Source organism: Toxorhynchites rutilus, chromosome 1 (assembly GCF_029784135.1).
Source record: "Toxorhynchites rutilus septentrionalis strain SRP chromosome 1, ASM2978413v1, whole genome shotgun sequence".
In the NCBI taxonomy this organism is placed as follows: domain Eukaryota; kingdom Metazoa; phylum Arthropoda; class Insecta; order Diptera; family Culicidae; genus Toxorhynchites; species Toxorhynchites rutilus.
Window position 1 is genome coordinate 196161788 of NC_073744.1, and position 16056 is coordinate 196177843.

The 16056-nt window shown below is 44.2% G+C and overlaps 1 protein-coding gene across 1 annotated transcript; it reads right to left on the reverse strand.

Annotated features, from left to right (window-relative positions):
• Positions 1-456: 456 nt before the first annotated feature.
• LOC129762169 (myc protein) lies at positions 457-15782 on the reverse strand. The gene is made up of 3 exons (XM_055760179.1): positions 13443-15782; positions 11164-12462; positions 457-2316 (listed from the first exon to the last, which is right to left on the reverse strand). Exons 2-3 carry the CDS (start codon positions 12422-12424, stop codon positions 1505-1507), a joined length of 2073 nt encoding a protein of 690 aa, XP_055616154.1. The 5' UTR covers positions 12425-12462; positions 13443-15782; the 3' UTR covers positions 457-1504.
• Between the last annotated feature and the right edge of the window lie 274 nt (positions 15783-16056).

Here is a 16056-nt window from a genome sequence, read left to right on the forward strand (position 1 = left end):
TGTAACGATCACGCGCGATCTACACAAAAAGAAGGTACACTAAATCCTAGGACTGCGTTTTTTTAACTTTCTTGTTTTCTCTCCAATAATTAATTGTAATAGTAATGATAATAATAATAATATGTTTAGAAGTTATATTTACAACGGTTTTAATCACCCCTCCTTTCTACTATCTCTCTCTCTCTCTCTCTTTTCCAAGAGCTTCTCTATTTTGTTTTTAAGAATATGAAATGCTTTTTTTCGCGAGATATAATTCGTTTGTTTTGTTTGTTATCCTAGTAGTGTGTGTATGTGTGATTGTGGTTCATTCTCTGGCAAACCTTTTTTTTAAGGAGCAAACCCGATAGGAAGATATCTCCTGTGCGGCCACAGAGAACACATTTCCGCGCGCGCGCGCCCTGCGCTGGAATAATATGAGTAAGTAGTAGTAGCAGTAGTAAATATTTACAAAGTGGGTGTGTTGTAATGATGGTTCTTGTATTTATTATAATCAATCGCGGGAGCGCGCGGGCGCACTTATCCAACATTTCAATGCCTTTTCTACAGAAAAAAAATCCTCGGATCACTACTAATCCCTGTTGCTGCTAGTAGTGTGATCCGTGCGCAAATGCGGGAAACTAAAACTCTATCCGTATCAAATAAAAAAAATTAAGAGGCTTACAAATTAAGAAACAATTTCCTTTCGCTCTCTTGCGTTCTCTCTTTCTTTCTTTCTACCTATGCTATATCTCTCATTCGCTCTCGCGCTCGCTTTTTCTCTCTCTTCATCTATCAACTTTGTATGTGTGTTTGTTGTGGTCATTTATAAAAGTTTGTATGTTTGTGTAATAGTATCATCGAATTAAGGGTTTGTTGTTGTTAAAGGGATTATTTGAGGGGGGGGGGGGGGGTTTGCATACATCTAAATAAGAAAACTCTACGAAAGGGAAGCTAGAAGAAAAAAAAAGTATAAATTTTTTTGTCTGTTTGAATTTGAGTGTTTGTGTAAATATGCAAAAACCCCGCTTTACTCTACTAAAAAAAAAGAACGCGAGCACGCGGCCAACTCAAATAATTCACAGTGCACGCGTTGTCGATTTTCAAATTCACTTTTGTTTAACATATATATATATACTACTCTGTCTTAGTATAGAATTAATTGCGACGCGATTGGAGGGTATCATACCGCGCGGGGGTGGCTGGCGAGGAAGTGATGATCAACGGGGAGCGGCCAGAGCCAGCCGGCGGCGCTAGTGTCTGTTCCGATTGATCCACTTGATAGAAAAAAAAAACGTCTCACTCACCTCTTACCACCATCCCTCTCGACGCGAAGTGGACCTTTTTCTCTTGTGTCAAATTTTTTGGACAATTTTTGATGGTCAATTGAATCGAAAAGATTCGCATTGACACAGGGGAAGAAGTGTCCACGTCGTCCGTCATCATTCGCCATCGTCGTCGCTCCGTCGGTTTCTAACTGTCTAACAACATTCTGTGGGTTCGTCATCGCGCTCTTCCCTTAACTAGCCTAATCCATTACCCGGCGCTGTGTGTGCAGCGAGGTCCGAAGTTGTCGCACGCGGGCGTAAAGCCGTTGCTGCTGTTTCCGCAGGGCGTTCAGCTGCTCCTGCTCGCGGCTGAGTCGCGTGCAGAGGGTGGCCGCTTCGCGCAGAATGTTTACCTTTGGTGCTCGCTCCTTGTCGCGCAGATTCGGGATCTGTCGCTTGAGTTCCTCGAAGAGATTTTTCAACCCGATCCGTCGCTGACGCTCCATATCGTTGTGGAGGTTGCGCTTCTCGAGAGTATCCTGCTCCTCGGAGGATTCGGCGCAGGGCATTTTCTTACCGCCGGTGCTGCTGGTAGGTGGCAGACGTTGCTTTTTGGAGCGATGCTGCTGGTGCTGGTGCTGGAGGCGACCGCCATTCTTGGTGGAGCCGTTCCGGTGGTGGTCATCTTTGTTGGGCCGCTTGCGAGGGTTGGATATACTGCTGGAGCCAGACGACGATGAGAAACTGTTGCTGCTGCTGCTGTTGCCGCCAGGAAGGGGAGTATTGCTTCCGGAGATGCTGGTCGAGGGAGCTGGCGTAAGGTAGTTGGGTGTGTGGGAGATTGCTCCCGCTTTGCTGGTACTTGGTCCTCCTCCGGTTCTGTACTCATCGTCCGAATGACGGCGACGATGATGGTGCTGTGAGCCACCACTACTGCTGCTGCCAGGGGTTTGCTGCGCCTGCTTGCGGGCGATTTTATGCGCTACGCGGGACTGCAGAGCGCGTCGATCGCGCGCCGTTGGATTCGTGGGCAAATTCTTCTCGCCTATCGAGACGACATCGATTTCTTCTTCTGTGGAGAAGCGGAAAAGAAAAAGAAAAAAAGCAATGATTAGTCTGAAGGTTTTCTTTTCTGTGCGCAAACGGAAACCGCAAAACATAAACGAGGGGGGAGGGAGCTCGAGGGAGAGATAGGGGTACATTCCCACAGCAATCAACCGACCTTGGACCTCATTCTCTGTGTGTGCGCTCTCTGCGCGCTTATCATCATCTCAGCGCGGAATGCGCGCTTCACAACTTGTGCACAGTGATGTCCGATTTTTGAAATTAATCGTTAATTTTTTTATTCGTTTATTTTTACAGGCTTAGTTACATAAGTCTTAAAAGGAGTCGAATTCTTCTTAATCGTTCGTCAACTAATCGATTATTTTTCAGCTTTGTGTTAAACGATACGATTAATCGATTTATCGTCACACTGAGAGAAATAATCAGTTAGACTTATACATGGTGTCGACTCAAATCCTGATAAAAAAAATCCCTGAGATCTCCTGATTTTCCAGTACTTTTTCAAAAACATTCCAGATGTCTAGAAGTAACAAAATTCTCTACTAGTTGTGGAGAAGTAGTTCTTAAAAATTTAATAGTCCAAGATAATGAAATTTATAAAGGTTTGCCGATATCTTCCAATAAATGAGTTGTCTGTTATTTTTTTATTGAGTTAAACAACGACTGAGAAGTGTCGTGAAATAAAAGAAGTTGGATTTATCGATCTTCTTTTGTGCGTTTTCGATTTTTTTTTCATTTCACAGCTAGAGACAAATAAACTGCAAAATGTAAAGCCTTTAAAAACAAAGAACGGAAGGAAATTTGGAAATTCACCTCGAGAGATTTCGCTTTTACTTCTCGTAGCCGTTTAATTAACTTTGATTCGTTTGATGCAAAAACTTTTTTCTTCCGGTTTTCCCTGACCTCTAGATAAAGATAAATTGATTGTAGAACTTGTAGAATTCACTAGATTGACATTTTCATTGACGCTATCCCTTCAAAGTGAAACATAGCATCATAAACTTTTTACATAGCATAATTGTTTCCTAACGCATGTATTCATTAAAAAACATTCATTGTTAACGTTAAAGCTTCTACCGTTTTCACTACAGTAAAAAGTTCCGTCAATTCATCCCCTTCAAAAATTCTCCAGACTTTCTTCGTATTTATCGGATCGTAGTAATTTGTTGCTTCTGTCACTGGCAATATTGTTTCAGTGTTAAGCCTGCAGGAACTCCACTGATGTTTTACAGACATTACTTGATCGGAATAAATAACGGAAGGATCAAAAGAGAATACGAATTTCGCCGCAGGATACATCAACGCTTCATAAGCTTTAAAAAAAAACATGTATTCTAAGATCTAAGATACAGTCAACTCTCCCTAAATCGATAACCGACCGAGGGACTATCGGAGTTAGTGGGGTATCGAGTTGTGGAGAGAAGAATGCTTGTAAAATCAAAGATCCCATGAAAATCATCTAGTTAGGGATAGAATTGGACAACATATAGAAAAAGATCGATCTTGACGAATCGATTTTCTAAAAGGCATAGGAATCGATTCACAGATTAATTTGGTACCAGAGAATCGATCTTTGCTGAATCGATCTTTCAAAAATCGAATGGCTTTTATCCATTTTTTTTTTCTTATTCTATATATTCTATCTTGTTTCACCATCTAATTTCGTTACAATTTTCATTTTCAGCTCAGTGAGTGTGTTGATGTGAACTAGGATTAGGTGATCTCGGATTTTTAGAAGGTCGATCTTTTCCATTCCGATTTCCGATTTTTTGGATCGATCTTTTGTACTCAAAAAATCGAGAAAATAGATTTTTCTGCTTTGATTTCTTTGAACTTAGAAAAAACTGTTTTGTATTTTTGTACATCGATTTTAAAACCATCTGATAAATGTTAAGACATAATGTCAACATACGCATTGTATTCTTAAGAACTGACGCCAGAATCAAGAATCGGCTTCGGGCTAATGACAGACCCATGACACGATTGGCTGTATGGAATCGTTGTCAACTGAGTTATGGACAGTTACCAGTTCATTAATTTATTAAATAAAACGACTCCATGGCGGCACAACAAGAATGCCCTGGAATTTTTTTTTAAACTTTAATTCTTGTGTACCCTGCATGCTGAGGAACAAAACAATTTTTTCTGATGTTTGAATAGAAATATGAAATTTGTATTCCATGTTTAAACAAAACACGACACTCCCATAGAATCAGCAGATAAATTGGAAGAAAAATCTTTTGGTTTGTCAACTCTTTTTTTCGTTAAGTTGTTTGGATATTTTCCTCCAATTGCAACTGATCGAAATACAAATGTTTTGTCTGGCAAACATTCGTAGAAAAATCCTGTTCTATTATGCCGGGTAGAGTTTGCGAAATCCAGTTGTCCGTTCCTATAAGATCTACGTCTCGTCACATAGCTTCCGCAACATCATTTTTTGCCGTTGTAAAAATTTACTTAGCCACCAAGAACTCTTTTTAAAGCTGATAGTTCCCGGTTTCTGGGCAAATTCGCAAGCTTTCTCCCGAAGAATAGAACCTACGAGAGGTAAATTGTTCTCTCTGGTTACAAGACAAAAGTTTCCATTGATCGCTCCAGCTTCTCGCTCCCAACCAACTTTATACGCTTGTTGTCTAGATTCAATTTTACTTTCCGATGCCTGTTTTTCGTTTTGCTTGAATAGTGTTGACACCGTATTTTGTGCAGTACTGAAATCTCTTGCAACTTCAGACACCTTCCGCCCATACTCTCTTCGACATACTCGATGATGCTCATCAAACGTTGCGCGCATTGGTTAGCGTTTTAATCGTTCGCCTGAAAGGTTTTTCGTGATTGTTCATACTTGAAAAGAAATCCCTTGATGACACGAACACTTCGTCTTCACTTTCCAGTGCAATTGAAATGACAGAGTTAGAAAAGCACAAAAACAAGTGTAAACGTACGCGAGCCGAGCTAGTGAGATGAAAGTTCATGGAAAAATGAATCAAAACCCATCGAGTAAAGGAAGGTATTAAGTTATGAAGAGAATAATGCTTGTAAAACCAAAGTTGTCATGGAATTCATCGAGTTAGGGAACTCTGCATTGCGATTGAAAACAAGATTTCAGCAGGAAACGAGCACTCGTAGCTGTAGATGTAGCTGAAAGTAAATTCAATATAAACGAAGCATCTCTAAAAAAAAAATCGCACAAATGAGGAATCGCACAAAAACTAGTTTTTCTGTATTGGTATCGATTTTTGTAGGAAGCATTCGATTAATCGAACGATTGACGGACATCACTACTTGTACATTCTAAGAGGGGACAGCGGAGAGTAATGAGCAGAGCGCGAAAGGGTTGAGTCATTGACCCAGATTGTAGGAGTGCGCAGTGAAAGGAACAACCGCGCGAGCCGGATTGCAGCAGGGACTCGCAATCATTTGTAATAAACAGGTGAAAATCGAAATGAATCGACAATGACGACGACGAAAACGTTGTTCGCCGCCGCCCCAATTGATCTCCAACGAATGAAATTGGATCGCTTTCCATCCGCGAAAGGCGGCGGCAGATTTAGAAAGTATCGCCTACTTGGTTTCGAAACTACTCTCCTCTCCTTCGGCAGTAGAAGCAAAATTGCCAGTGAGAGAGAGCGAGAGCGAGCGAAACATTAATAAATAAAGCAAGCCGCTTGCCGTCGCCATCACCGGTGGTGAAGAAAGCGGCGTACAAAGTTCCCTTTCTGTCAAAAAAAAATGCGCGTGTGGCAGCCGCCGCCGACAAATGTGAGCGCGGCCGGCGTCCTTCAACGAAATGTACATTTTCCGCCTAGCAACAACTCACAACTCGACAGAGTGATCGAAAGAGCTGCTGCTAGCGGTAAACGCTGATGATGATAATGACGACGATGGGAATTACACATACGCAGCGCGCGGTTCGATACACCACCCCAAAAAAGAGCAACAACGGTGGAGGAGAGTCGGTCGTCGTCGTCGTCGCCGGATGCCGGTGTATGATGCAGACATTTATCTCGCGCGCGGCTGATGATTACACAAGATTGGAGCGCAGCTTATGTTGCGGGGGACGATTATTCACGCGACACAGAAATGTATGCCACGACGACGCGGCGGCCGGCTACCCCCGCGCGCTGCTAATTCCCTCCCAAAGGATGTGTATGTGAATGTGTTCACTTTTGCGAGAGAAAAAAAATCGCGATTGATAGCGCGAGCGGGAGAGCTCGAACCGACCGACCGGAGAACGCAGCCAGTTTTGTGGGAGCAGAAACTCGTTTTCTTCCCGAGCGGTGGCCACCCCCGCCGAATCAGTCCCCGCTGTGTTCCGAGCGGTAGTTTCGTGTGCCTGTCTGCAAAAATGGGTATGCGGCGGGTACTCGACAAATATGCCAAGAATTTTTGCCGATTCTTCTCCACCTCTCTCCCACATGGAATCGGGGGGAGAGTTTCGTGTTGTCCACGTGACACCATGTGACTAACCAGCAACCCACACCCGCGGGAGAGGCGACGGACTCTGATAGAAAAGATTTTTTTCATTACGAGGAAGTGATTACCACACACTCCAAAATAATAATAATAAAAAAAGGAACTCGTTTTCGTGAGCGATGGGCTCCACACGCACACTCTATCTTTCTCCGTGGGTATGTTAATTTTAGCACGCAATGACCGAAGTCAAGGCCGCGACACGCGCGGCAGCTGTTTAGTGTTGGTTGGTTGAACACGTAAAAATTTGGACACGAAAATCATCTGTTGATATTCAAAAATGCCTTTCATTCTCCATAGCTCAATCAGAGGGTGTCGGAAAAAATAACTAATGCTGCCTGATTTCCCTGAAGTTGCCGATGCAGACTAGTGATTAGGTTTTGTACTTGTTCTGTAATTGTAGTTCTTTGAGCATTTGTGATTAACTAGAACTATAAATGTTATGAACGTTTGTCGATATCTCCGAATAATGACTTTTTTTTTATATGTATTGTGTATTGATTTATTTTGTTCTTCTCAAGTTATATTTTGTCCTGTATCGCGCTAAATCTTTTTCACATTTCTTCGCGATTTATGAATTAGATATCTGATTAATATTAATCATTAAATTAGGGGGTCTTCGTAGCCACTTGGTTATGCGTTCGCTTACTAAGCGATCGGTCGTGAGTTCAAACTCAGGGCCCTCAATTGACCATCTTTGTGTTGTTATAGAATAACTACGTCCACGCAAACATCATCAGCGATGGAGATCGATCCACGGTTAGATCGATTCATTCATACAACTGCTCTGCTCTGCAAGAAACATCGGGCTGCTGTTCTATAAATAACCCAACAATGATCAATATCAACTGTCTCCGTTGTCCGGTCTGCTAAACAATGGAAGAACAGAAAGAATACCCTTACGCCGAAATGGCTACTACTGTGTAATTTACCATAATGTAATGGAACAGAAAACTTAACGTCTAAATGGCTACTACTAAACTACTATGTAATTTACAGTTTATAGAAACATAAACATATGTACATGTACACGATTAAAACCCGGCTCTGTTACAGCTAAAATGCTAACGAGCCTAATAAATAAATAAATGGGATAAAAAAAAATCATAAAATTGAAGATACAATTGGGGAAGATCGGAAAAAAATACAGGCAATCTTTTTTTTGTGCAACCTGTTTGTGCTATTTTTTTATTTGAACAATTGAAATTCCGATTCAACAACAAAATCGCACATAAAGTGTCGCACAAATGAGAAATCATACAAGAAAGAATCATAAATATGTTTGCCTGAATACAGAAAAATCAAACGTTCGAAAAATACAGAAATATTCAAAGAAAAAAGAACAGAAATTCAAAAATTTAGAATGATCAGAGCATTTTAAAAATACGAATTCATATGAATTGCGATTTCAGAAAGAACCAAATTCAGAAAATTCAAAACTCACAAAAATTTTAACTCGACAAAGTTTAGGTTTAGAAAATTGCAAATTCAAAATTCAAAAATTAGAATTATCAAAACATTAAAAATTGAGAATTAAAAAAAATTTAAAATTCAATAAAATTGAGAATTCAAAAAAAAAATAGAAATAAAAAAACATTAAAAAAATTGAAAAACAACTCAAGAAATTAAAAAAAAATAAAGATTTACGAAAAAAACATTCTTCAATTTTGAGAAAAAATGAAAACTGGGACACTGAACGATCGGTAAATTGATAAATTTAAGTTAATTTGAAATAAATTAAAGAAAATTGAAAAAAAAATTTAATAAAAATTAATATAATGAAAATAAATCTATAGTGAAAATAAAAATTAAAATTTGATAGTTTGAAAAATGTGTAATTTTGTAAATTTTAAAAGTTTTTCAACTCTCGAGCGAATAGAACGGGGTTTCCGAATAGAGACGCGCTCGCTCCGTAAACAAATGAACTTATTTTGATAATCAAGGCCTACTTTGATTCGATACACACTTACAACTGGATTCAATGAAATTTAAAAAAATGTATATCCAAAAAATGCATCAATCGTAGCAACTTTTTTTTAATGGGTCCTAATTTTTCCGTTTACACACTCAAAACCATCGTAATTTAAATTTGTAATCGACTCCACGCGAATAAAAGTTCACCTCTTTTAAAACATAACACACAGAGGTAGGTACCGAACCTCTTTCTGGGTGAATGGAAACTGCCGGCCGGGCGGACCGGGATCGGTCGCGAGAGCGCGCGTTCACAAATGGCGTGCGACCCAGATTCTTACCGCGGCCGCCGCCCTTTTTCTAGCCGTGGTTAATTTTTCGCGCAGCGAGCGAGAAGTGAAAGTTGACTGGCTGGCTGGCGGCTGGGGGGTGTGTGCATGATCATAATTTAATCGCAACGCGCAGCGCAGCGCAGCAGCAGCAGACAGGCTGACGACGACAACGGTTTCCTTCCTTCCGGCGGATCGACCAACCAACCGGTCCAGCAAGATCCGGGTTTCAATGGGCTTCAGGATTCGCGCGCAGCGTGAAGTCGGAAAGATTGAAATTTGAGTGTGAGAACATTTGAGCTGCAGTCGTTGAGGGTTTTTTTGGGGGGAAATTTAATTCCAGACAGCGAACGAGAATGCCATCGAACCCAACTGCCCAACCCTTGCGGTTGCTGCTATTATATACAGCAAACACACAAAAAGGAAGAACTTCCCGCGCGCGCCAGAGCAAGTGTCATCGTCGTCGTCATTATCATCGACGGCGACGGCAGCGCTTTTTTGCTCTCATCTCTGCATTGCAAAACTCGGAAAGACAAGAGAGAAAGAGCGCTCACCCAATGATGACAATCGGTGTGTGCAGTTGGAAAGATCGGGCTGATGATGGGGAATGGGAAGTCAGACGAGACTGTCGCATTCGGTTTGGTGGTGGCGGCTGCGGCCGGCGCCAAACCAAGGTGGGTCAGGATACGAAGGTCGAACGAATCCTTCTTCTATGTGCACACACACACAGATACAGAAGGACACGCGCGCTTACTTTTCCTCCCTACATCTTTCTCCAGGGGGTGGTGATGTGATGCGCGTCGCAGGGAGCGATGAACTCCAAGCCGGTGCGACCTTGAACACACACACACGCACACGGGCAGTCCATTCACACCGCACCACGAGCGGTCGTGCGAACGCACGCACGCACGACGCACTGCTCCTCCCGGAGCCGGAGTGCCTGTGTGTTGAGGGAGTAAGCTAAAATGTCCATATAAGAGGAATTTTCCCGCCAACGCAGCAGCAGCCGGACGGACGGCGGCAGCTCTGATTACACAATGTTTCCCGTGTAATGCGCGATCAGGGCGCATGCGTTGCTCTCGGGCGGGAACCGCGCCTAGTGACGTCACTCGGGAGGAGGAAATATATCGATTTTTGAAGGCGCATTCCCGCACCCGCACAGACCACACACACACACACACACACACACGCGCAGGGGGGCAACAGCAAGACTGGCGGTCGGTTAGAGCCGAATGGTCAGGTATGGGAATGAAACTTTGCCAATGTACAATAGAATCGGTACGCTCTGTTTTGTCCAGTACAGTGTGCGCTTCCAGTGGTGGTCGGCTATGGAATCTTCAAGTGGCAGTTTGGTCAATACAAAGTCTATCTCTTGAGATCCTGTGCATTTATTGAAGAAAGTGTTGTTGTGTCCAGTTTCCAATAAGATTCATCGTCAAAATGCAACAGTTTCTATGCTTTTTCAGGATCGTATCCAATATCCGGCATCGCTTCTTTGCCTGCTCATGGTGTTCCGCGATCCGCGGTTTTTTTTAAGAAATTTTCTGTACATAGTCACATCTATCCGACAACAAAGGCTTCGCAAAATCTTTCTCACATTTCTTCGCGATTTATAAATTAGAAGTGCCTCTTTTGGTTCTGAATTTTGGCAAATCTTCAAGAGTATGGTGGACTGTAAACTTCCTAGCAATCTGTACAAAGCAGAGTATTGGAGTTTGTGTTGGCTACGTGACTAGTTCTCACGGCCCGTTAAAGAGTCAAATAGTATAAAAAGTGGAAGTTGAAGTTATTGATTCATGCAAGCCGGGGGTAATTCTGCGCCTGCATGTTTTTTCTTCCATTCTGGAATCTGTTTTTCTTAACACGGACTACAAAAGCGAATACGAACATATAATCTATCACAATGCATGAATCGTGCTTACATGGCATTTGTTCAAACTCTTTACTCACAAAGGGTTGAATTCAATTGAGTTCGAAAATTGTTTCATTCAATCAATAGTATCATCAATACAAACAAATGATTACTAAGCCAACGGTAGTCTCACGTCAACCTTGCAGTTATATCATAGATACAATCCACCCATTTTTTCCAGTTACGTTTTATTCTAAATCCGACAGAGTCGGTTTGGGGTTAAATTACTCACCGGAATCGGACGGCGTTTGGACTCCCAGCTCGTTCGGGTTGTAGCGGTTCTTTGGCCGTGTGTAGCTGTGGTCACCGACGTGCGTTCCCTGGTACTCGTAGGATGACGACGACGACGACGAAGAAGAAGCGGATGACGAGGAGAATGAGGGGCGCGCTTCCTGGTGGTGATGATGATGGCTACTACTGAAGTCACCACCAGTCGATGTGCCACCATCGTTACAACTGCTTCTGCTGTCGGGATGAGACTCAACGTCGGTATCGGAGTCCAATTCTTCCCCGTTGCTTTCCTCTTCCTCCTCCTCGTCCTCCTCGCCATTGTCCCCACCGTCCATCTCTTCCAAATCATTGAGCAGATCGGTGAGGGAGCCAATTTCGCCCGTCGAACCGGTCATAAACGTCCGCAAGCTGCCACTCTCGGTGTCCTCCAGCTGCATCTTGAGCATGTTGATTATCCGCGAGGAGGACGGATCGTCGAAGTGATTGTTATGGTGGTGACTGCTGTGGTGTCTCGAAGAAGAGCCGGCACCCGAAGAACCCGTCAGGCTCAACCGGTTGGATCCGATGGTACAGGTGGCCAGATCGATGTTGTGCTTAAACTCCGGTGGATCCTCGTCCAGACTGAGCGGCGTGTCGGGCCGATTGTGCAGCGGGATGGTGCTTTCGCGCTCGCGTAGGAAATCGGCCGTGGAAACCGTTGGAACGCGGTTAATGTGTTGCTGTTGTTGGTGCGATTGTTTGACTCTCGGGTTGATCAGAAGCGATCGTCCGGCGGGAATCTGAGCCGCTGGCATCTTGCTGAGCGTTGACGCGGCCGCGGCGCCTTTCGCTGTGATGTTATTGTTGATATTGATTGCCGAATTGTTGGACGGGGTGAGAACGGATTTCTGGGTCATTACGGCGGCATTGCTGTTGAGGCTGGCCGCGGCGACCGCTGTTACGGTGCTGAATTTGTTGCTTCCGACCGGTTCTTGGCCGCAACCAAATTTGCCCGGATGGGACTGATCAACGCACGTTCCCGACCACATGCAATCGTGGTTCCGGATCTGCAGCTTTGGCGAGGCCGGATTGTATCCCCAGCCGTTGGACGCACAGCTGCTCACACTGCCGTAGGTCTGCTCCAGCTCGGCCGCACTCGTCAGGAATTCGGACGTCGGGAGATCCATCAGCTCGAAGCCGAGGTCATTCTCCCAGTCGATGTTGGTGTCGATACTGTTGGTATCGTCCCAGCAGGAGGGTATGTCCTGCCTGTTTGAAATCATCTTGGGTTGTGTTTTATTGTGCGCGCTTGTGTGTTATTCTGCAAAATAGAAGGTGGGAAAAAAGAGGGTCCATTACAATCCGGTGGTAAAAACACTCGTAGTAGGCTGTGACAGTGAGTCCGACCTCAATAAAACAAAAAAAAAAATGATCGCGATGCGAACTTCGAGGAGGAAACGGCCACTCGAGTGAATGTTTATACCGGCGTTTTTTCGTCTGTTCCTCTCCCACTCTCGCGCATTCTGTGTTATTGATTTTCGCTTCCTAGCTAGCCTCGCGCGGACAAGACATTGAATGAAATGCACAGGCAACAGAAGCGGCACATATTGGGGCTCCCACCACAAATGCGAAACATACAGAAGGGAAATGAGGAAGATAATGCCATTATCATTATTACCGCGCGCAGCGCACCTCTGCCACCACAGAGAAAGAGAAGTTTGAGGCGTCGGCGGTTGCTTTGCTTATTGAAGACCAGAGTTCACAAGACGAAAGCAGCGGAAGAGTGGAAAAAAAACTATAATTTTCTGCCCCGACGACGCGAAATGCCCTAAGACTTTTTCTCACCGACCGACCGATCGAATCACAGCAGGCAAGTGTTGAATTCGTGCGTATGCTAATTTATGTCCATTCGAATTTGCTCATTTCATCTTTATTAATCGCGCTGCTACTTCTTCTCTACTATCAAAGTTTTCTAGGTTATATAACTCACCCCGCAAGCGAGCGAGTACTGACCGGATTTCATCAATTACCATTATCATCGTCCCGCACAGGATTAATCCTTTTTCCGCTGCCACCATATGGCACAAACAAAATCAAAAAGAAAGAAAAATTCACCGTTTTCGCGCGACCTATGTTATGATGTGTATAAATCTATCTCTTTCCCACGCACAATTAACACTCATTGCGAAATTCCCCAAACTCGAAAGAACGCCTGCCGAACCGAAGTAACCGATGATGATGTGTTTCGCAACGATGCAAAGCGATCGTAGTAACCATCTTTTTTTTTTTTGCAACACTTACCCCGAATCCAAGCGCTTCCACGAAAGTTGAGGAAAAAAAAATTCGAAAGACGATGATGTATCCTTTCAATCGAACACTAAAAACTACTGAAACACTTACACTTTCTTCTAAATATTCACGCGTAGCTGTCCGGTATTTTTTTTTTTTCGTCAGAGAATATTGTCCCAACACGCAGAACAAAAGAAAGGGCACTTTCACACAAGTGCTGCGGCGCTGCTACTTCCGCTACCGATCAGAGCCGAATAAAATCAAATCTTCGGCGCGCACTACTCTCTTGTGTGTTATTAATCCAGCGACTGACTGACTGACTGTGCACTCTCACTCACTCACTTGCTAAGCTACTATATTCGTTTGCTGTCGTCGCCTTTTGTTCGAGGAGCTTTATTCACAACAACCACAACGCGACAACAATGCTGCAAGTGCCGGCGTCCTCGTCGTCGTAGCAGCCTATTGTTCTTCAACTTGTTCACCACTGTTGTTGTTACTGTTACTGCTGCTGCTGGCTTGGAGATCAAGTTCGTGTTTTTAGTCTTCTTCGCGGCTGCTGCGATCGTTTTGCTGTTGCCGGGGGCAAACACAACAATGATAGTGGGCTTATTGTTTGATGGCGTCGTTTTAGAAACCGAGAAACCGAAAAGTCGTACCGGCATGACACACTCACGAGCCCAGTTTTTTTTTTTGCCTGAATCACTTGCGCTCTGCTGCTTGCCACCACTTTCACACCAAAAATTCTTCTGTTTCTGCTGCTGGAAGGTCACTTTAGTTTTCACAAGATGGAGGTGGCTTTTTCCAAGAAAAAAATATTGCCTTGGTTTTTTTTCCTGCTTCCGAAAATTCAGTGCACGACGCGTAAACTGTCCGCGAACGCTGGAATTTTCACCAAGTTGTCACACGGAGAACACACAGCGGGAGTCTTCTAGATCTCCCCGCGCGGCAAGTGAACAAGAACAACCGAGAATTGAATTCCTTGTTTGCTAGAGACCCGGCAAGCGAATGCGGAGGAGACGCCAAGAAAATCTCAACTACCAAACGGAGAGTATATGTTCGCACTTCTTCTTCTAGAGAGAGAGTGAGAGAAATAACTCAACTCAACTCAACTTAAAAAAAAAAGAACAGTGTCCAAAAGAACGCGCGTCGGTATTTTTTTTTCTTGGTTACTGCTGGTTACCTCAAGGAGAGAGCAGAGGAGCAAACGCGTACTGTTCAGAAGCGATCTGAAAAGCCACTGAGCCCAACTTCGCTACTTGTTCGCCCCGAGACTCTGGTGGTGGCGACGGCTTTCGCACTCCGATACACTCCGACCCGCGCGCGCTCTCTCTTCAGGAGATCAACACTTTTTTCCTCCGTTTTCTTGGACCTCTTTCTCTACAGTACACACACACGCTCACTAAACACTTTTTCTTCGGTGCTGCCTTCCGCCGCTCTTACACCGTGTGTTCTTCTTCGTACTCTTTTTTCTTCCTTCGATTGCCTTCTTATTCTCACTACTGCACCGATGGAGAGTGAGCTAGAGGAAACGGAGCGAACGAAGCGAAAAACCCACCACTCTGATGCACGGTTTCCGTAGCAATAAAACTTCGACTTGCTGCGAACTATCTTTTTCCATACCACACTTGCACACATTCTCTCTCGCTCTCGTGTTTTTCTCGCTCTCGTTCTCTTCGCACACTAGAGAACTCTCCGCAAGCAAAACAGAAAAGAATCGTCATCATCATTTTTTGCACATCGCATCGCGCGTTTGCCGGTCCCCCCCGAATGATTGCCGCTCAGAGAGAGCGCGCTGTGTGCGTGTGTTGGTGTGCACCACCGCGGCGGCGGTGGTGGTAGGGGAAGTGACGAGAGAGAGAGATAGTTCGTTCGCTCGTTTCTCTTTACACGAGCGCTATAAGCGCGTCTCACTGTTGCCGGGTGGTGACCCATCGAGCACACATACACACACACACGCGCAGCCCCAAACCACTTAGAATTTCCCTTCTCCACACTCCTTTCGGGGTAAAAACAGAAGAAAAAAAATCTTTCTGCTAAACGAACAATCAATTGTGTTGCACTCAAGAACAAAAAAAATAATACAACACAATAGAATAGAACTCCACATAGCAATACTGTTCCACCACTAATAATGCAATATACCGGGAATTTGAAGAGGAGTTCTCTGTATTCTCCTCTCTATTGTGGTTGTGGAGCTGTTCACGCGCGGGAGACGTGGCGCACCAACACAGGCGGCCGGCCGGCCGCCCTGCCTTCCTCCCGCGGAACGTGTGTTTGTATACACAACACACAATCGCCCCCCAATCGCTGCTGCTGTGTTTTATGTACGAAATAAATAATAACACACGTGCGGTATCCACAGCATCCGCGCGCTCTCCCTCTCTCTCTCTCTCTCTCTCTCTCTCTCTCTCGCTATTTCTTCTCGCTGCTCAAAGTTCGCTTTCTGCTGACCCTCCCCCCCAATGCTTGTCTTCCACAACACGCTGCATTCATTCCAAAACTAAGCCGCCTCGCCCTCGACCGCCCCCGCCCTCTGGCACAATCGAACCATTGAACACTAGCCAAACATTACGCGAAATGTAAAGTTGGCGCTTAAATCTTGGCTCTATGCATATGTACTGCTAGA

Coding starts and splice junctions, on each gene's coding strand:
- LOC129762169 (XM_055760179.1), bottom strand. CDS start 12,424: ATGATTTCAAACAGGCAGGACATACCCTCCTGCTGGGACGATACCAAC. Junction 2,317..11,163: donor CCAAACGCCGTCCGATTCCG/GTGAGTAATTTA, acceptor GCTTCTCCACAG/AAGAAGAAATCGATGTCGTC.